This window comes from Anguilla anguilla, chromosome 16, assembly GCF_013347855.1.
Source record: "Anguilla anguilla isolate fAngAng1 chromosome 16, fAngAng1.pri, whole genome shotgun sequence".
Classification (NCBI taxonomy): Eukaryota; Metazoa; Chordata; class Actinopteri; order Anguilliformes; family Anguillidae; genus Anguilla; species Anguilla anguilla.
Window position 1 is genome coordinate 14,050,496 of NC_049216.1, and position 23,106 is coordinate 14,073,601.

At 42.9% G+C, this 23,106-nt stretch overlaps 1 protein-coding gene and 1 long non-coding RNA gene across 2 annotated transcripts in view; both read left to right on the forward strand.

The window, feature by feature from the left end:
- The window catches only part of LOC118214846, a 57,158-nt gene that overhangs the window by 26,108 nt on the left and 7,944 nt on the right, over positions 1–23,106 (forward strand). The window lies entirely within an intron of this gene.
- LOC118214845 (RNA-binding protein MEX3B-like) lies at positions 3,801–7,484 on the forward strand. The gene is made up of 2 exons (XM_035395110.1): positions 3,801–4,308; positions 5,056–7,484. Exons 1-2 carry the CDS (start codon positions 4,086–4,088, stop codon positions 6,471–6,473), a joined length of 1,641 nt encoding a protein of 546 aa, XP_035251001.1. The 5' UTR covers positions 3,801–4,085; the 3' UTR covers positions 6,474–7,484.

The window sequence follows — 23,106 nt, forward strand, 5'->3', positions numbered from 1 at the left end:
GAAGTGCTGTCAATTAGGAGTGTGAAAGAAATGCTGTGAGGGTGTGTGTGTGTGCATGTAGAAAAAGACATTAGTGTATGTTTTGTCTTTGTGTGTACTATATGAGAGCCTCCATGTGTCTAAGTTTGCTCCAACTCCAGCTGTTCCTCATGCACCTGGCAAGAATCCAGTCAGGGCCTGTGGATTCAGTGTCACATGAGTTCATTGTGTCAATTAAATAAATAAAAAAAATCCTAATATACGCTCTGCCTGACTGCAGTAACTTATCACTGAGCAGCTAAAAATAGTACTAATACATTCAATTTTAGTTCCAAATATCAATGCAAGACAAAAGAAAAGCTCAAAGCTGTCACTAATTGCAAATAAACTCTAGAAAACAAACTTTGTTGTACAAATGGACAGAAGGTTTTACATTTAGTTAAGTTAGCAGTTATCCTAGGATATGTGTCCAGCAAAGGGGGGGACTCGTGGATGTCCCCTAAATGCTACTTCAAGTGAGGACAGACAACTGTCTCTGTCCCAAGCTCCTGACCTCTGAGAGTGTGCATGAGCAAGAAAATAGGATAACAGTGGAGTTGTGCCTGAAATTTTTATGAGTGCATTTTAAACTAAATGCACTGGCTTTGTTCCCTTAAAAACATACAGGATACTGTCTCACCAGTTTAAATGAGAGTGACCAAATTTAACCATTGCCTATCGTCAGTAAAAAAAAAAAAACAGAATACTGACGTTGTCCAAGCCAAGCAGCGTTGTCCAGGCATTTCCTTGTGAATGTGAATAGCGCTTTTGTTTGTGATTCTATTTCAATGTTGTGACTTATTATTTATCAGAAAAAGACCTTACAGTGTAGGTTTCTGGAACTTATACTAGAATGTTACCAAGAAAAGCAAGACCATACAGGAGTGACTCAACTGGCAAAAAAACTGCTATTATAAATCTAGTACAGTTTAGTACAATTAGCACTTTGGGAACATTTAAGGAGGTGGACCATGTTCCCTTTATGTAGCCTACTCCACCAGTTTATATGGGTTTGTACCTAGTTTCCCATTTTGTCTGTTCAGTAATTTACACAAAATGTTCAGATAAATATTGCACCTCCTACAATGGCATAACAATTTTCAATTTGAGTGATGGACTGGACTGCGGCATAGGCACTTATTGTTAATGTGCACTCTGTCCTGGTCTTAAAAGCAGACTTCAGTCCAACAGAATGGCTTACTCACAAGGAATATTAACTTAAATATACCCGCTTAGTTCAGTTAATGTTTCAATGTAAGATGAAACCAGGCAGTTGTGCATAAGCACAGTTATTGTGACCTAAGTACATAGAGCAATATAACATTATGGTCTGGTACAGATCTCATCCACAAAAAAGCATGATTGAGTAGAGATTGAGTTGTACTTTAATATATCAGAAATATAGAAATCAATAGCAATATGTAGTAATTTCACCAATTACAATGTTCCCCCACCTGGTGGCGCTGCATGTCCTCTAAAGCCCATATGCAAGTTTACATTGTGTGTAGCACTTGAATATTATTGTGCATATGACAGTTTATGATGATGTAATTTGAAAATGGTATACAGTTATTAATAACTGAATTATATATTTTGTTTTGTTTTATACTCTGTTGGTGAGAAGATTACCACGGCCTTCCCTTGAGATAAAGTAAAGGAGGAAATGATGCCTTCCCTCAGCATAATGCAGAATGAACCCCCGACAGGAAACCTGCCTCATAAACTCCAAAGCTTAAGTGGGCCTTGAAGTAGTGAGTGCTTCAAAAGAAAATTAATTTTTCAGTCCATAACTTAATCAGTGCTGAGAACAGTATTGGCAATTGGCATTTTGTGTGTGTGTGTGTGTGCGTGTGCGTGTGTGCGCTTGCTTGGAAAACCATTGTGGGAGGGGGTGGCAAGATGGAGGGATGAAATGCAAGCTGTTCGAAATGAATCTGATTGTATCCCCGACTGGGCTGCCCATGGGAAATTCACCTGCTAATTGGTACAATTTTTTAAAGAAAATAATTGTTTCGTCGTGGTGTTGATTTGCTGATCTAGCTCAAGCACAAACTGAAATTAAATGTGTATCCAGGGCTTGGACAAGTAAACAAGTAAAGGAGGGAAAACACTAAAAGGGGGAAAGCCTAAATTAACACTGTGGGGAAGTAGAATGCAAAGACTTTGCTCCAGCGAAGATGACAGTATATAATGTGTATTCTAACTGGCTGGGCCGCTGTCTGGGAGCCTACCCAGTCTGCCTGTGAATAGGATTGTAATGATGTATACATAATGCATGAGCTACAAGGACGTGGGCAGAAAGTATAAAATGGCTACAAATCCTTAGTTGAATAAAAGTCCACAAACCCATTTTTCATTTACTCGTAAGGATTTGATTCTCTATGTGAAATAACGTAAACCTGCTCACTGTTACCGCTGTATTTTTAAAAAGAACACAGGCTGATAAAATACATTCACAGACTGTGCCAACATTTCATACAACCCCATGCTTCATATCAGCATGTGACTGCACAGTACAGAAAGGACAGTGAAGCAGTAGACCTCAAATCCTACATCTGCAACAACACTACTGTAGACGCTAGCTAACACTTCTGACTTTAGACTTCAGGAATGTCATTTCCAGCATAGGTTGTGTCCATCCTCAAGGCTATATCTATATTGTTGATAAAGTAAATTTCCATATGATTTGTTAGTCTTTATGTCCCATTCAACTTTACTTGAGTGATGGAATGCCTTGCCTGTGTGGTCAGAGGAATGAATGAGACTGAAGAGTGTGTTTCCAGATGTTTTCAAATGCAGACTGTGTTCAAACGGTAATGTGATTATGCTAAGTCAGACAGAATATTAACAAAAGAAGTCCCTTCTCACATTCTTAGGGTTAAAGAAGTTTGTATTACCATAACTATTGTCGTGCAGAGGAGAGGTGACAAAGCAAGTGCTTTCCGTTCAGATGGCTCTGAACTGGCCTGAAATTCCCTTTGTGTTTAAAAAGTGGTTTCCCTTCCCCTGCAGTCTTTCTCTCTCTCTCTCTCTCTCTCTCTCTCTCTCTCTCAGAATGAGTAAAAACACTATTTGATTTGTTCTTGATTTGATAAATATGAAAGTAATATGATGTGAGTGGGCACATTTGTCTGAGCATTTGTTATAGACATCAATTAAACAGTCAATTTCTCTCAGAATTAAGTTCCCTCCTCCCCACCAATCTGTGTTTATGCATATCTGTTACTCTGTTTGTTCAATTTAAATCTTTTTTTGTTTCCTAAACTTCAGAGCTATTGCCACACATTTGACCAAGTGCAGTACTGCAAAGGTATCCAGAGGAAATGTTCTGTAATGTCTGTAGCCAATACTTACTGTAAGTTATCCTAATTGTCGTAATGAGACTATGCAGTTATGTGGTCATAAAGTTGTGCTTGTCATATTGGTGGTTACAAAATGGCAAAACATTTTGTAAGAATGAGTGGTCATGTATACATCTTCATTTGTGAGTGTGTGTGCGTGCATGTGTATTTCGTATGGCATAGGGGTGTCTGACCTGTGTGGTGAAGAACAAAAGCAAGTCTTAATGTATACCCACTCCATTGACAACAAACTAAGCACTCGTATCCTGGCCTATTGTTTTGTGAAACAACAAAGACTAAGGTTTTGTCCAAGAGCTCCCGCTCTATTCCCTCCCTCAGCTCTACGTGTGGCCAATCAACTGGGCCTGTGCAAATACTCGCAACAACCGCACTGTGTACCTTTCAAGCTTAAGTGACGTCACCCACACATATCCCCCAGTAGAGTGCAGTCTGTTCACCGCCAGCCCAGACAGAGATACCAGCTGAGCCGAGTGGTTCGCCGGGAGGGGCTCCGGCGTTCCTGCGACCATAATACACTTTCCGTCCGTCCCGTAGCACCGGGCTGGCGGGCTCGGACAAATCTGTGTTGACTGTCTTGCACTGATACTAGATTGTTAGGGGAAGCACCGCTGGCTTCTCTCACTCGCCAAACCGTGTTGTCCTCCTGCTGCCTTCCCCTTTTGTTTGCTCCTCTCGATCCGCGGGACTGCTAGCTAGATACCGAAGATGCCCAGTTCGCTCTTCGCAGATATGGACAGAAATGTGGGCAGTCAGGTGGACGCCCTGGGGGACCAAACCGTCCTACAGATAGCACTGGACCAGCTGCTTGGCTTGGACAACGATGACAGCTCTGTTTATGACAACGAGCCGAGGAAGAAGAGTGTTAACATGACCGAATGTGTCCCGGTTCCCAGCTCGGAGCACGTAGCCGAAATCGTCGGCAGGCAAGGTGCGTAGCAAGCTGCTGTTGTTGTTATTTAGTTTATTCCAGGGCAGTGGATCAAGCAGAATTCTTTTCCAGCTATGTGGCACACCGCTGTGGTCCATGATTGTAGCATATAGTTTATTGGTTGGCTATACACAGAAATCACTTATTGTTTTATCTCTTTAACATTTACAAAGGAGACTGGATAAATATTTTCAATAGCACCGAAATAATGACTACCAGCTAGAATTTGACAGGGTGGGTGTTAGCCAGCTAAAATAGCAACGCGGCTGCCCACCACGCTGTCATATGTTATCTTTTGTCCCACTTTCTTTGAGGTCGGCCACGGGGACGGTTTAGCGTAGTGGTTTCTCGGTTATTGTTATTATGAATGAAACTACTCAAGCGCCAAACTGTGGGACATGTCGATATTTACAATTTCACAATTCATCGTGCAGCATGCACCCTAGTCATTAAACAAAAGTTGTGATGTTTAAGATATCGAAGGCTACCTGCATTCTGCATGCATCCCTTTCTGTCACTGCTTCTTTTTATTTTTTTGAAAGCTGCGGTTGAATCGAAGTGTTGTTGTGTCAGGATAGAGAAGCATGTGGTACTAATTTATCCAGTCCAGATATGAGCGAATCGGCGTGCATGGATATCTGAGCACCAGAGCGCTTCTGTTTATACCATCATTTCTAGGGCGAGGTTTATTTTCCATGAGAGCACATAACGTCATGGTTTATTTATCTACATTTTTTTTAAACATAGGCTGTAAAATCAAAGCCTTGCGAGCAAAGACCAACACCTATATCAAGACTCCGGTGCGAGGGGAGGAGCCGGTGTTCGTGGTGACGGGCCGAAGAGAGGACGTAGCCATGGCAAGGAGAGAGATCATCTCGGCTGCAGAGCATTTCTCCATGATCCGAGCCTCCAGGAACAAGAACGCCAGCCTGAATGGCGGGGGTGGGGCATCCATCCCTGGGCCCCCCAACCTGCCTGGGCAGACCACCATCCAGGTACGCGTGCCCTACAGGGTAGTGGGACTGGTGGTGGGGCCCAAGGGGGCCACCATCAAGCGCATCCAGCAGCAGACGCACACCTACATTGTCACGCCCAGCCGCGACAAGGAGCCGGTGTTTGAGGTGACGGGCATGCCCGAGAATGTGGACCGCGCGCGGGAGGAGATTGAGGCCCATATCGCCGTGCGGACGGGAGGGTTCGTGGAGCTGACCGATGACAATGACTTCCATGCCAACGGCACGGATGTGGGCTTCGACCTGCACGGCCACCCCGCTCTGTGGAGCAAGGCTGCTGCCACCACCACGCCCACCGCCGGCCGTAAGCCCTTCGCCAACTACCGCAACGACAGCTCCAGCTCCCTGGGCAGCGCCTCCACCGACTCCTACTTTGGCAACAATGCCGGCTCCCGGTTGGCCGACTACAGCCCCCCCAGCCCCACCTTGAGCTACACGGCCTCCAGCAATGGCAACAACAACAATAACAACAACAACAACGCCAATATTAACGGCAACATTAATGGCCACGGTGACAAGTTTGTCTCCATTTCCCCAGTTTGCACTGATCTGACATTTAAATCTTCACCAGGATTCAACCATTCCCCTGCCACGCCCTCTGCTCCCAGTCTGCTGTGGTCACAGTATGACCACCCTGCACCTTCTGGCGGTGCCCCGCCCACTGTGTTTCCAGCTGCTGCTTCTGCAAACGGCAGCGGGGGCGTTGGGAACCAGCGGGCCCCATCCAGACTGTCCCCTCCCCTGCACCATCACCACGCCAATGGCCTGTCCCAGCACCCGCTGGCTCGCAGGGTGTGCAGTGACCCAGGAGGGGGCGCCCTCTCCTTTTCCACCTTCTCTAGCTGTGGGCTGTCCAATGGGATGGAGGAGACCTCCATGTCCGGGCCACACCTCCCTGAAATGCCATCCGACTCCTCCGCTTCATCGGATTCCTCAACATCCTCATCCTCCTCTTCCTCTTCCACGGGTACGAGCCGGAAGGGCAGCCGGGACTGCTCGCTGTGCTTTGAGAGTGAGGTGATTGCCGCACTGGTGCCCTGCGGGCACAACCTGTTCTGCATGGAGTGTGCCAACCGCATCTGTGAGCGGAACAATCCGGAATGTCCCGTCTGCCACACTGCTGTCACTCAGGCCATACGCATCTTCTCATAGGACATGCCCAACTGGGACACACCCCACAGCAGACTAGAACTGTTGTGCATTTTGAAGATCTAATGACACATGTATACATGAACATGTGTGTGGGTGTAGTCATAAGTATTTGTCTGTGTTGACATAGAGACATGTATATGTAGAAACAGGGAAGTTTTTGTGTAGAGAAAGTGGAGCGTGTGTGTGTAGACATAGAGACTTGTGTGTGTGTGTGTGTGTGTGTGAAGTCTGCATGCTTGTGTGCATGCATGTGTGCACACAAGGCTGCAGCATCCCAAAGGAGCAGTGGTCAGGGCTCTGCTGTTTGTTTGTAATGTACTGTAACCTGGGAACATTTACAACATCTAATGCATGCTTTAAATATTAGAGTATAATTGCAAGCTTTGCAGTAAATTAGCTGTTTGCGGAGTTATGAAATGGAGGAAGACACCTAATGGGGTTATTGTTTCATGGCGGTGAAGCCTGTGTGCGAAATGGGCCTTCAGGCTTGACTGCTGGAATGTACTGGAGGTGCAAGTAATGGTATAGGTATGTGGGACTATAATGAATCTGCAGTGAGTAAGAGTTACAGCATATATTGTGTATGTAAATGCCTGTATACATAGATCCAAAATTTCACAAGTTTAAAATGTAAATATGAATTACATTAATACAGATCAAAGTATTTTATTCTTTGACATGAAAGACTATATTTCGTATTGCAAAGATGTTTACAAGTATTGTAATTTTAAGTTCAGTGAACTTTTTTGTAGCTGGGTAAAACCTTTTATCTTTCATTTTCAGTATGGCCTTAAGGCAGAGAACACTGTATAATTTTAATATCATAAACTGTTGGGCTGAATTACAAACCACAACATGTATTTCAATTATCACTATTTTGTTGGGATGGGTTTTTAAGTTCAGCAAAAATGTCTTTTAAAATCCGTTCACCTGGCATATTTTTTATTCAGTAATATAAAGCATATTTTATTCTATATTATTACAAAACCTGAAAAGTATAAAACTTAGTAATTCCAATGAAAAGGAGCCTTTTATGCTTTCTAAAATTTGTATAAATTAGATTTCAGTGGGAATTACAGGATTCTGTTGCACCACTATAGTTTTAGGATTCCTATTTTAATACATTTGTTTACTACTTGCTTATGTATATGTAGGTGAAGTTAATTGAGTGTCAATGTACTTTATTGAACAAAGTTTTAAAATAAAAAATATATTTTATTTTATGAGAAAGGGCCTTTAATGTCATGGTCAAATACTAATTATATTTGCTGAAACAAGATTTGAAAATGTATTAAGAGTTTTATTTTTCTGACATTTGAAGTTCTACATAAGGTAGAGGTGCTACTTCATGTTTTTTTTAGCATTTCTATATAAATACAATAAAACGGTACATAAAATGAGTGTGTGCTTTGATTCCTTCTCCGCTCTGTGTGCCAAGCTTGGCATGGACCTGAATGTTTCCTCAGTATTTTGGTCACATCTGTTTTCAATACGTGAGCTTCCCACTGATTGCCGTGTTTCCTTCTATGTTGGAAGCTGAAATTTTGATGGGGATGAGGTAAAGCCAGTTTCAACAAAGGCCAGGCCCTCATGCTTGTAAATACAATTGCAATGATGCTGTTTCAGCATCTTTAATAGCAATATAACCCTGTACTTCATATGATAAATATGTTTATAAATATTGTAGTGTAAGTTGAGGTTTGAAGGTTAGGAGCATATCTGTAACTTGTTATTGTAAGGGGTGGGTGCTTCATTTTTACTCTACCTCAGGTGATCCCGTCATTGTTTATTGCACTTCGCTCCTGTAGGCTCCCCAGCCAGCCAGGGGCAGTCTGCTCAAACAGAGCTGGAAGGGCTGTGAAATGGGAGTGAATGAGGAGCGGGCGTGGTGTGCGTGTGAGTGCGTGCCTGTGTGCGCATGCCTGTTTTGCATCTGTGATTTATTCTTTTTTTTTTTTACCTGTAGCAGAAACGACCCTGTGTGGGAGTTTTTGCCTTGCACTACACTGGATGCAGCCCAGAAGTATATTTATCTTGGCTTACTTCACCATTAGCCACTCTGTTGCTTCAGTCTGTGGCGAGGGTATGCTGACTCATTGGTTGCTGGGAACTTGGCAGATAATTGTTGTGTATCAGTTGGGTATAATGTTAAACTTAGTCATTAAATTAACTTCATGAAAATTATAAATGACAATGTTTTTCAGCATGGGTGTTGTACATCAGATTCTCGCTGGATTACTATCACACTAATATCATGTGCTTTTCTTGTGGTGGAATATAAATGTGCACTTGGTGGCCGGGTAGCAAACAGCCCTTAATGATACCTTTAAAATGGAAATATCCAAACACAGACATCAGAAACTGGCCTCATAAACCATGCTATTAGGAAATAATTCCCGTGCTCATAAAAACAGCTGACAAGCGTTTTATCCAAATTCAAAACACATGCTGCACTTCGAGCGGTAACAATTTTGCCTTTTTAAGAAGGAAACTTTCATCAGCATGAAAACAAAATGTACCAGAGACTATTTTTTCCCCTGTTTTTTGAAGGTGCAGTCGGTCAAACTTGTGTGTCCTGTGGATTGCATCACAACAGTCTCACTTTATGAGGACAATACTACATAACCGCCAAGTAAAGGCTGCCAGCTATTACCTCTCTCTGTTTCAGGTCATGGCTTTTCCAGGAAAAGCCACTGAATCATACTGATCTCTGCAGGTGCTGTGCTGAATGTTGTGTGGTGGTTAGAGCAGGGGTAGCTTTGTGTGCCAGACCTGGTCATCTCCCTAATGGAAGCAGCATAATTCAGAGTGATAAACATGCCCCCTCTGCAGAATATAAGCAGTGTTTTCTGACCGGTCACATGAACCTGCAGAAGATGGGTCCAAGTTGAAAGTGGCAACTCAAACATGCCCTGTGAGACACAGGCGAGAGGAGGCATGTATCGAATGCATCTAATTTCTTTAACTCTGACCAGGGTTTCAGCTGACATATCCCTGGCATGCTGTTTGCTGATGCAGTCTTGAGATCTCTTGACATCTGACTGTTTGGGTTTCCAAGACTAGGGCAGGGGTTTCCAAGGGGTCAACAAAGGAGTCTCAGTATGTTCAGCAAAATGTGAATATGGGTCTTCAGGGCATTCAGTTATAGTTTTGGAACCCTTGCACTTGGGTACTGAACTGAAAACCATGGGGTTTAAGGTTCAGATCCCTAGTGCATCACTTCTGTTGCAGCCTTTAGCTTGGACTTTAACCTCAGTAAGTTCAGCAAACGTGTTGCTGTATACAATGATAATATGGGAAAATGTAAACTCTAGCTGGCTACCTGATATGTGAATATGCTGATGCCACCTTTGTGTTCACTGGGTTACAGTCACGCAGCACAGAACAATAAGGTCATGATGTTATTTACTTCATAAATATCTTTCAAGTCTCCAACAGGAATACGGTGCATGTGGTGCAGATAAAATGAGTTTTTTAATTACACTTTATTAACCACCACCACCTGAGCATCTGGTGGTAAATTATGGTATTGTCATCACACTTGGGGATCCACTGACTCCTTGGGTGAGAAGGACTTTCCCAGGTCCCAGTCAAAAAAAAAAAGATTTGCTTTGTGCTACAGCACCTTCCCTGCAATGAGCATGTGGCTTTCTGCCAGTGGAGGTGTCTGTCTCAGTCTTTTCCTGAGGCAGAGGAAGAGACTAAGGTGTGATACTTCTCACAGTTTGAAATAACAAGTTTGGGATGAATTTGGCTTATGACTCACAGGGTCTCTCCTCCTTCGCAGCAAATTGCCTTTAATTTGTATTTAGTTCCATTTAAATTCCCTGCTAAACTGAACAGGATGGAGGCCTGTTTTGCTTGGAGACATGAGAATGAAGTGCTTCTGCTCCAGGTCAGGCTTCCTAAAAAGATGTAGTGTACTCTACAAATCGGATAAAATAGCTTATGAGAAGTTCACTGTTAAGTTATAAGTTATCTAGTGAGATAAACCAGATCCCCGTCCTAAAATAAATACCCATGACCCTTCTGGTTGTTTTAAAATATGTAGCCTATTAAATTCCCTTCCAAATAAATACATGTATTTTATATAATGTGCATTGTTGATATTAACATGCTTCTTGAGGGTTTTCCCTCTGTGGGACTGACTGACTAGACGGATGTGCTTGCTTTGAGAGAACTCCTACTGGCTGCAGAAATAGCAACGATGACCTCTGGAGAGAGAAAAATTGAGAGAATGAAAATGAAAAAGTAAGGCTTTTCCCCTTTTTCTCACAGACTGCATTCAGTTTTGAGTACTCATAACCCAGACACTGGTGCAGATATAGCTTTTTCTCACCCTACACCTTTTTGGTGGCACATTTGTTTTGTACAGCACTGTGGACCATTAATATTTGAGAAGTTTTTTGTATCCTTACACCTCAGTGTAGACATTTCTTTGTTTAATATCAGTGTGCGAGCATTTTCTACATCTCAGCAGATATAGCTGTGACATCATGTGCAATTGTGTGTGTGGAAGAGAGAAAACATGTGTATGTGTGTATGAATGAGAGAGATGTAAAAATCTGAGGGTTGAGGCTTTGCTGGTGCCCTACAATGCCATGTGCCTCTCCTAACCCAAATGTATGCAGGTGTCAGTCAAACAGAAACTCTCTGACCCGAGTTCACTGCTCCATCTCATTCTCCCATATGAAACCAACCTGATTACCGAAATCAGAGCTGGAATGAAGTTCCTTCCCCATTCTGGGTAGAATAGAGAAAGCTGTTGAATTATTCTAAGCATATGCACAACGCATCTATTATAGATGAGCATCCCTCTTAGCTATATATCTGTGTGCATAATGGAATATTTTGTACTCCAGAGAGCACAGAAACCACAGCGCATCTGACTGGAAGTCTGATTGAACAATGGAAGACTACGTGCAACTAAACACAAAGTGCAAATGCACTCTGGACCATGGAGTGACCAATCAGAACTCAGTTTCTAGGGTCACTACAAAGGTTGGGATGCAAGGAGGTTGTAATGGAGGCCCATTGATTTTGTTATCACATAAGTGCATAAATGTGTACACTTTAACCATTTTCCCCGTTCCTGCGCAATCCATTTACCTTATTGAATTAGTGCATTAGCGCTGTAATTGGCCACCAGTATGCCTGGGTACATGAATACAGTCAGTATCTGGGGTAGCTAAATCTAGACTGACACACATGGGCAGGGTTGCGGTGCGCGGCCATGACGCAGGAGAAAGACATGCATTCATGAGAGCCTATTACAGCTGAGAGCAGACGTGTTCTGGTTCCAATTATGTCGGAATCTAAAATGGAACCTTCGGGCTCAGTATGGCTTCTTGTGCTTACGGCTTCGTACGGAAACAACAAGATCTGAGACAGAAGAGAGAGCTTCATGTTCATGCATGTTTATTTTGTGTTTATTTTGGTATTTTGTTGCCCTTTAAATATTAATTACTTGATACCATGACATCAAAGACGCTGTTTTTTCAGTAAGGGGTGTGTGGTTGCAAAGGGTTAATAGGCTATTGTGCTAAGAATACAATGCACTCAAGGAAATCCCTGTAAGGGCTTACTTGCCTGATTCACTTTCCTCAAGGATGCTAAACGATTATAATTATTGAAGTGTCTCTTTGCCAAAGGTCCTTTTTGTTTATTATTATTTGTGCTGTTATCACCATCATTGGTGATATTGCACTTTTGTTTTCTCTAGGACTAACATCAATGTTCTCCACTTTTGTAAGCTGCTCTGGATAAGAGCGTGTGCTAAGTGATCTTAATGTAATAGCTATTATGACATTTATATTTAATGGTGATTGATATACATCCTATATGTCCCGTAAACACATTAATAGGGATGTGATGCAAATGTAGCGATGGGGATGCAATGTAGTGTTAATGAAATAATGGTGATGTAACGTCATGTTAAATGTAATGTAGCTGTGGAGATGGAGGGGCACAGTGGAGACCAAACTGAGCCCTGAAAGACTATCCTTGGGTAGCATTTCTATGTGCATTTTCGCACTTCTTTTGTCTTTCCTTACCGAGGGATTTTCGTGTAAAAAGGTGCAATTAGGTGGGCGTCATAACTCTTTGTTTGTGTAATTACAGACTCCCGATCCTCGGGTGGTGTGTGGGCTTAGAAAAGGCTCCTTTTATCTGGGCTGCAGGGAACTTCATCAGTGCAGGAGCAGAGCTGTAATCTTCGTATCTGTGCATCTCAGGGTACGGCTAACTCCTCCATGTACAGCACATCTCTCACTGTTCTCTATGGGGCTCCTGTCAGTCTTTCGTCTTTGTGAAGTAGTGGGGTGCCCTGCTGATTGTTGCTTGTGTTGGGAGTTTTTTTTCCATTTGCTCCACACTTAATTACACGCATGGGGAAACTGAGTCAACGCGTTGGGAACCAACAGTTGGAGGAGGAGTATGATGAGCATTCAGAATTGACCACTGATTATAATCCGTGCATGATTATGATTTAGAAAATGTTTAATTATCTGTGGAATTTCATTGCTGGGAGTCATTGGCCACACTCCTCTGGGTCCATGTGAGTGATGTCAGCCTCTGAACAGAAAACAGAAGATCTGCCTAACAAGGAGCTCAGTGTTCTGCTGCATATACTGGTGCAGAAATCAACCTGTGAATAAGAAACGTGGCCCATCTGCAGCCGGTATTGTTCAGTTACTGCGTTAAGTGCGGTTATGTCAGTGTCTCTGGCATTGTTTAGTTACTGTGTTCAGTGCAGTTATGTCCGTGTCTCTGGCATTGTTTAGTTACTGTGTTCAGTGCAGTTATGTCAGTGTCTCTGGCATTGGCCCTGTCTGTGTGCCATTGTGCTGAAGAGCCAGGGCCAATCCACAGGGACCTGAAGCAGAATCTACTTCCAATGAGCTTCATGGCACAGTGATCAGGCTTCTCTCTCTCTGCTCTCCAACCAAACTCAATGAACAGAGAGGTTGTAAGACCTCACTGTTTCAGTTATAAATACTACCTGACCTTAATAGGATTATCCTGTCTTGCTTTCTCCATCTCTCTTTCTGTTTCTCTCTTTCCATCTCTAAATTTTCTTCTCCTTCTACTGTACGTCATTATACTCTGTTTTGGGAACAGCTGAGTAATTCTGTTTGAGTTTGTGCAAAGACACTTTTGAGTTGTATTGTTATGTCTGATTAGGCTGTCTAACAGAAATAGAGCAGCAGTCTCACAGGCGATGAACCATATGTGGAAACAGGAGCAAGAGATGACAACTGTATGAACTGTGCCTGAAATAGAGCTCAAATCTAAACGTATACTGGCTAACACGTGTGATTTATGTTAGGGACTAACCTGCAGAATCACCTGTGAGAGCAAGAAGGTGAGATGTGTGTATTTGGCTGAACGCTATGGATGAAGTGTTTCTAATGCTGGAAATGTGCCAACTATTGAGAGAGAACCTGGACTTTTTTGTGATCATTGGCCACAATGAATGACCGTCGCAGATTAACTGTTCATTTTCCAGTATCTGATGCCTTCGTGCCCTTTACATGACATGGTTTTAGATATAATTGGCGAAAATATTTTATATGAAAACTCAGATTTCTCTGGGTGTTTCCTTAAGAAATGGATTATGGTAATCTCTTTTTTGTTGTTGCTGAACTAATGCAATGTAATGTAATGTAATACGTGCAAAGGTTACCTGAACAATTTGGAGAATGTTCAGTAAGCTGGTGTGTGAATGGACATTGCTTAAACTGGCAAACTCCTTCATCATAAGTAAGCATCAAAAACGACTTCATGACTATTATCAGGTTAGAAGTAAGATTTTATTATCTTGCCTGTTTATCCGGCTGGCTGCCACTTGTGCCCAGAAAGCTGCGAGCCTCTCTATCAGCTGCTGCATCTGAGTTGAGCTTTCCCCAGCTCTGATTGTTGTAGAAACAACACCAAGCCCCAGACCGACATCACCGCGGGTCCCCAGCCCCAGGCCGGCCTTTCAAATGACTTTTCTTTTGCTGTGAAAGTGAGCGTGCTGGGGAGATGCAAGGGTGGGGTCTGTGGCCTGCGGTTTTCTGATGATTTCTCACCGCAGGTTCCCTCTAAAGGGTGACACTGCACTGAGAGATGGTGTGAACATTAAAAAAACAAACAATTCTGGTTTGTTTGATTGTATCTCAAAAATTGAAAGTTTTTTTTCTTTTTTTTTGGTCGGATGGTAAGGCGCAAAAAAATGACAGACACATGGGCCTATTTTGCCTCATTGCCCTCTTCTCTCTCTCTCCAAACCTTCCAACCCCCACCCCAGCTCCTGAAACAGCTATTTTCCTTTCAGTTAACGCTGCTATTTGCTTCACAATGCTGCTTTCATATGTCTATGAGGTGAACTGATGCAAACGGCTGGGGATTTATCCCCCGCTGTGCCCCCCCCCCCCCCCCACCGTCTCATGACCCCCTCCCTGAAGAGGTGGAGTTTTTTGACATTCATGGACAGCATGGGGAAGATGGAATGGGGGGGGAGGGGTGGTGTCAGGTGGAGGTTCTGTAATATTACTTACTTATTAGAGACGACTACTGCTTCTACCAATAAAACAATAAATAAATAATCATTTTAAAGAGTTCTTGGGACCAATTTGTATGGTCCCATTGCGGATTCCAAGGACTCTGCACTGTTCAGAATCGTAGGAATACAAGGCAGAAAGCAGTCAACAAGTCAACAGTGCAGTTTTAAAGCATCAGAACAGTACAAGTGCTTCCCTGCTGTTAGTGGAGCATTCAAGAGGGTTATGCTCATACATTATTAAATTTAACTAACTCATTGTGCAAACAACACGTTCTTGGACCTGTCATTACAAGACAAAATCAGACATCATGGCAGTGCCCCTTAAATTCACTATGGATGAAGGGATGTAGGCTGTGTATCTTCATCAGGATAATATGAGTAAATAATGCAACTCACAATTCAGCATCTCAAACTCTGTGAATTAGGGCATGGGGAAACATCCCCCGGATATGAGGGCTTAAGGAAATACAAAAACATCATTTTCTTAGAGCTGTGAAGCCAGATGATATGGAGATCCCACCGCTATCTGTGCACGTATATTTATTAATTCATTGTTTTCTTTTTTGGAGTATAATACTGGTGCACATTCAGCATAGTGAGATTACAGATGGACACGAATATGCATCACTGAACATTCCAGGAGCATGATAAATAAATATTGGGTAAGGAATGTGATTGGGAAGAGGGGTAAGCCTCTTTGTGTCAGAGATGGTACATGCGAGATTCATGGATTCAGATGAACCTGCAATCTGGGTTCAGGAGAAAAGAAAAAGATCTATAAAATCTTTCATGGTGTATGAACTTTCATGGTGTATGAACTGATCCCGGAATTCATCCACTGTCCTTGGTTGACTGGGCCCAGCAGCATGACTGGGGATAGGGTGTGTGTGTGCGTGTGTGTGTGTGTGTGCATGTGTGTGGTGGCTCTGGCTCTCTGGTGGGAAGAATCTTAATCTTGAGAGGAATCCAGATAGAGAGGGAGAGTCCATTCTCTGAGAGGAAAATATTGCTTTTTATGGTTCTTATTCAGTGTCACGTTTGCTCAGTCCTTGGAAATACAGTGATATCTTGGTAATACTGTATTGACAGAACATTTGTGTTGAATTAACAACCTCACAAACATGAATACATTTGCAAATAATCTCTGCTGTTTTCTTTGTTATTCTTTTATAACACAGCATACATTAGTCTGCTCGGCTGCTGAACTGCCTCTTAGATTACCATATTCCGAGCGCATTCTGGGACCAATAAATTAGTAATGCAAATTTTGAGTGATGTGTGCCTTCTGATCTCTGATGAAAACAGCTTCTGCTTGTTAAAGGAGTGATTATTAATGATTGGTAATGCTGTATCTGGGATTTCACAAGATTGCTTGTGACATCATCCACAGTCTACTTCCTGTGAGTATTTTTGGCTCTGCTGTACCCCCAGGAGTCTGACTGAAAGCTGAATGAAAAGCACTGGATATTGCCTTCCTGTCTGGAACATAACATGTGCAGTACTGAATGTGCAATAATTTTTAAAATATAAGGATAGAGAAACGACTGGAAATGACAGTATGTCACAGTGTTAATGGCCTGAGTCATAATCACGGCTTCTGGCACATTCTTAGGGCTGATATTCTGCTGAATGATATTGTGGTGAGTATTGCATTTGGAAAGATTTCAGGTGATGTCACATCATTCCAAGAATAAAACAGAAACCATTAAATCAAATCAATAGTTGACATCTATAGTGGACTAAATCATGTTTCCACATTAAATTACAGATCTCTCAATACATTTTCTGCCCAAACTGATCCCAGATCCACCAACAGACCTGTCACATCCATGAAAAATATGGATACATTCTGGCCCCACCTCATCTCAGATCAGCCATGAGGCTACTACCATTCACCTTATAACCGGAGTCAGTGTTTGGAGCCAGGGTCCAGTACCCTGTGACTGATTGGCGTCCCCACTTGGGTCACACCTCAAATGAGAAAAGGTGTGAGAGGGGTGCATTACGGGTCTGAAATTATATCCTAAATATGTGGCGTGAGAAAACCGGCTCTCCTTCGTGTTCTGTTCGCAATTGGGGTTGTAGACCCCTGATGGGAGCCCGTTATTAATGCCCTGTCTTTCCTGCTTGTGTGTGGCTCAGACTTAGAATCCGCCCACTCGTGTTCTCTGGCTGGCTGGCCACTCGTCCCACGCTTTCCACTCCTTTCTCTCTGTGCTGTGAGGACTCAGAGCAGGTCACTGGCAGTAAGCCCTCGGTCACCAGGCCGGGCGTCTGGCTCTCCGGAATTAGAGCATAAAGGACCGTTCTCCCATTCAAAAAGGCCTTCCATGCCACACTCCTCCCGCAGAGCTCCTCGTTCCCGACGTTCCAATTAAGCTGTCACTCTTATGTTTCTACAGTGACACCGGAGAGCAGCCTCCAAGGTGTGCATGCGTGTGCTTGCAAAGGAGAGAGGAAAGGGGAGGGGGGAGGGAGGAAGGGAGGAAGGGAGGTCATTGAGCTGATGTTTCAGATCGACAATATTGAATTTTTAAGGCTTTTGCTTGGTTCCTGTATTGATTCATATAGCTGTATACTGCACATACTGCTGTGAAAATGAAATGCCCCCTGCTAATCTTTAAAAAACCTTTTTTGGACACATTTTGAATCTGAAGGATAATTGGTTATAAAGTCCTAGTTTAGATAAACGGTGATGTGATATAATGAGTAGCATAGAGAATTTTCCTATATTTTGTCTACAAAAACATCATCAGACATTTTATATCCATGCAGGAAAAAGTAAATCCCCCTCTAGCCTCAGTAACTGGTAAAGCCTCCTTTAGCAGCCAAAAAATCAGATTGTATGTTTTGTCAAGGTGCCAGAAAAGGCTGTATGTTTTGTCACAGTGCCTCCACTTGTCTCGCACGGTTTCCTTGAGTCTGGGCCAGGAACTGTGTTATGTGGCAGCAAATTTCCTTCATCGCAGCCATAGAGGTTACACGGCCGGAAAGAATGGAGGTGTGATGTCTCTGAAATCAGAAGACCGCTCTGGGAGATAAATGACAGCAGCCTGTGCGCCGGTTTGGTGGTCACAGTGTGGGCATTTATAACAGTCAGGCCCGGTCTCATTGTTGGCATTCATAGCGGTCAGGTTATGTGTGATGTGTGCCTATTGTGGCAGCTAATTGGCGTGTGGTTTTTATTCTGGTGGGTACCACCGCTCACACTGCACACAGCTGTGATGTGGGTTGGGCTCTGCGGTGTTAGCTCCATCCGTGGGCCTGAACAGGTGGCAGCATTCCAGGGATAATCCTGCAGACTGGGGACATGCCAGTGGCCAGATTTGCACAGCGGGAATGCAAACAGTGGCATGTGGGCCATGCATGCGCAGGTCTGCAGTCTGCGAGAGCAGGGCAGGGGAGAATGAATAAACCTTGCAGCCAGAATTATCAGCTCTGTAGTGTGTGTGTGTGAGAGAGAGAGAGAGAGAGAGGCAGGGAACCTGTGTTTTTGTGTGACATACTGAAAGATTTAGTTCGCTTGGCAAATTCTCAAATCCAGTTCAACTTTGAGTTAAACTTTGTGACCAAAATTCCCATCTATTCCATATCTATTCTCCTAGGTTTAACTGCTGTAGTTGAGGGGAAGCACGTTTCCCCACCTGTGCCAAATCAGTGACCCCCAGGTTAGGGTTACACCCATTGTTACCCTGCTCAAATATGGAGCACATATGCACTAATGGAGGGGGGGGGATTTCCCAATTGGATGTCATTTGCAGGTCATGGTACCTAATAGCTACCTGAATTTGGTAGGTTATGAACAAGAACAATATATAGCATTGTTTTTACGCACATACACACACACACCAACACACACACACAGATTACAGTGCACCCTCACAGATAAGACACTCTGCTTTCATGGTACCTGTGATATTCACTGAGAGAGAGAGAGCCTTGCCTCTAATGGGACAAAAACTGATCCAGGCCTTAAGCTTATCCAACAGTGCCCTTCCCCCACCTAGTACCCTCCCCCACTGACAGAGCTTCAAATGATCTGTGGAGTTATGGTCCATTGCCCATGGTCTCTGTATCCTCTGAGGTCTGCATCCACCCTGTCCCAACACCCACAAAACTGCCTCTGACAGGAGCACTAAAAAGGACATGTTCAGCCATAAAATTAAAACAACACCTCCGTTTAGAAGAACACTATCCTCTGTGGTTTATATCTTCATTATAAACTGTGACCTTGAGCATTAATGGAAAATGTCTCCCACCAGTAGGAGGTGGGGTCAGAACTAGAACTACAGTGGGACTGAACCAGTGAATCTGGAATTCTCTATGGAGTGCATAGAAACCAGATTATTATTATTGTTGTTGTCAGTGTCGTCGTTGTCATCATTGTTGCCATTGCCTCCAAAGCTGCTGCTGTTGCTGTTGTATTTCCATGCTGAATGTGATTTTTGGACATGAGGTAATGGGTAGCCTCCTCTACCCCATGGTCCTGCAGATCTGAAATTGCACACCAATCAGACAGCAGTAATAAAGCGCACTAAAGGTATAAGTGGTTGTGCTTAAACCAAAATCTGCCCCAGTTCCCGTCCCCTGCACTTTGATCATCACCATAATACTGATTCACTGCCAACAGTATTCCATAGAGACGTCCGCTCTCATCATCACATCTACACTCAGCAAGTTCTACACATCATCGCATTTCACTCCTACCTCTTTTTTATTTTCATTAGGTCTTACTTTTTAATTAGGTCTTGCTCAAATTAAAGAAGAAAATTTTGAACCCTTGAAAATTTCCAGAGTATGATTTTTCAATTGTCTAAAACAATATTTAAAAAAAGATCAACAAGATGGCTTAATATAAAGAATCTGAAGGAAATCATGATTACCAGGCAATGATAAGAGTGAATTCAGTGTTTTTTGATCACAGAATTCATACAATACTGTGTGTTTTAGAACTGCCTGCAGGAGGAGGCCGAGAAGCTGTCGCTTTATGCTGATCTGGAGCAAGAATAAAATCACACTAGGAATGCCCAATGTCATTCAGGTGTGTGAGTGAAGATACGGTCTGTTCAGGTATATATTTGAGAAGAGGCAAATCATTCAGGTGTGTGTGTGTGAAGAGAGATCATTCAGGTGTTTCTCTGTGAAGAGACAGATTGTTTCAGGTATGGGTGTGTGAAGAGACAAGTTGTTCAGGAGTATGTTTGCAAAGAGACAGATCACTAAGGTGTGTGTTTGTGAAGAGTCAGATTGTTCAGGTGTGTGTTTGTGAAGATACAAACCATCCAGGTGTGTGAACGAAGATACAAACCAATATTGTGAACACTGGTTGTTCAGATACATCTGAGAACACGCAAGTTGTTTAGGTGTGTTCAGGGGACCTGAAGGGGTTCTGTAAATCTGTGTATGTATATTTTAAGACAGTATTTTACAGTCTTCATATCTATAGGTTTGTTCCCCTCACAAAATTAGTTTTAAGAACCAGTGACTGGAGTTAATCCACAGTTTCTCTCTCTGAGTGTGGTCTGCATAAATGCTTTGCTTGATGTGAATGCCAATAAATATTTTATTGTTTTCACAGGTGTGAGTGTAACATAATTCATATTAAAAAAGGCAAAACATTATTTCTTCCCAGTGTCCCAGAGATGACTGTATTGTCTATGCACTTTGTCAAGAAACTTAAGTATATAAAATATCCATCATCATGCTCAAAAGCTGTCTGGGCCAGTTGAAAACGTGTACTATAACTAGATTATATCAAGACTCCAGAAGGTGAGCTGTCCCTTTAAGTTGGTGCTCAGTCTGTACCCTCTGTGCTTTCTGATGGTTTTAGGAAGAATATGCAGTTCACAGAACAGAATCAACTGTTCGGTACATTGTTAAAAAGCAAGAATGCTCTGGTGAGTTCAGCAATAGCAAACAACCTGGTTGACAACAGAAGACCGCTGTAGTGGATGACTGAAGAATACTTTGAATTATGAAAAAAACCACTATTCCACTTCAAACAGATCAAGAATGCTCTCAGGATGTAAGCATAGATGCATCAAAGACTACCATAAAGAGAAGGCTACACCATCAAGATGGTTCACCGCAAGGTGCACACTACTGGTAATCATAAAGAACAGAACAGCCAGGTTAGAGTTTGCTGAAAAGTACATACAACTGTACAGTTCTGGAAAAAAATCTATGAATAGGTGAAATGAGCATTAACTTGTAGCCTACCAAAGCGATGGAAAGAAGAAAGAGTGGAGAAAGAAAGGAACTGCTCATGATCCAAGGTATCTGAAGTGTACAGAAACATCTTATCTTAACTTTGGGTCATGCAGAGCTCTGACAGCCGATCATAAAGCAGGCTGTATCAAGCACCGCTCATTCAAATGCATCTTAGGAAGCAAATCCCCTCCTTCCCCATGAAGCTAAAGCTGAACTCCTGGGTATACTTTTTTCCTGGTGTGAACCAGTCTATTGTCATACAGCCCAGTGTGAGCTAAGGTAATGCCTCAATTTCACCCAAGATAACCCCTCCCTGAAAGATCCCTACAGAAACCAGATGAAGAAGCTCTTTTCTCAAACAGAGTGATGAGAGAGAGCCTCACATTATCATTCCGCACTTTAATGAACCCTGAAAAGAGAGCTGGAGTTTGTGAAAGGTGACAGTGGACACAGGGCAGGGATCAGGGTGAGGATATGGCAGGGTGAGGTTTAATGAGGGAGAGGAATATGTGGAAAGGGTTTTGCATAATCAAACACCCTGCAGTGCCATTTCCATAATTTGTTTAATGAAATGACAGTAACTGATGAGCTTGCCTGCTTTGTGGTTCAGTGAACTGGAGAAGCTGAGTTTGAGTTGTAGTTGAAGTGTAATTGCTTCAATTGTCAGATTAATGAATTAACTTGGTTACGTTTTTCACAGTATGTATCATTTCAGAAATCTGTTTTATTGGAGTGACAATGGGGTTTTCAGAGGAATGAAATTACCCTTCTTCAGTGTATTCTCAATGATTCTTGATTTTGCAGTTGATTGAAAAAGTTGAATGACATAGAACCACTCAATGGGTGATGGTAAAATCCATTCAAAGGATTGTTGGTACTGTACTGGATGATTCACATAGGATTTATATGTCCAACTGAGTACTGATCTTAGGATTAATGTGCATAATTGTAACAAAAACATTTTCTGGTCACATGGCTGTGATCATATATTTGTGTTTACATGAATATCACTATTTGGTATTTTGCAATATGGAAGATGCCAAAAAAGACGCAATACAGGGGACACATCACAGACACAGCACAGGGACATATGCAGGGGAAACAGCACAGACACAGCACAGGGACGCATTCAGGGGAAACAGCACAGACACAGCACAGGGACGCATTCAGGGGAAACAGCACAGGCACAGCACAGGGATGCATTCAGGGGTAACAGCACAGATACCTCACAGGGACGCATTCAGGGGTAACAGCACAGGCATAGCACAGGGACGCATTCAGGGGAAACAGCACAGACACAGCACAGGGATGCATTCAGGGGAAACAGCACAGACACAGCACAGGGACAAATGCAGGGGAAACAGCACAGGGACACACTGTGTAGAGTAAGCAGATGCAGTAGATACAGTGAGATTCACTGAGGGGGAGACGGTGTCAACACGATCTATCAAAGCACTTTAGCCACAGTTATACCAGGATATTCACACTAGACTGAGTCACTTCCCTTTTGGCTTGATTATTTCTGAAAAAGGAAATTCTGTCCCTCCACTGTCAGGTTCAGCCTGTACACTTCTATTTACAACTGATGCCTTGCATGTACTGCGCATCTATCCATAATCACCAACTAAAAATGTAGAATAGTTGCTTTTACTGAGCCCTGCTTAGCTGTGAGCTGCCTGCTGTGTCCCTATTGGAACTCTGCCACTTACCAAGAGATGGAATAAACACCCATCTCACTCTGTCCATCTCTAATAGCAATGCATGGTTTTGAGGACTGGTGAGTAAGGACACTGCAAATGTGAGCACAGTCCTTTGATCACATCTGAAATAATTCCATACAACATACCATGGACCCACTAGGTATTCATTTTTTTGCTT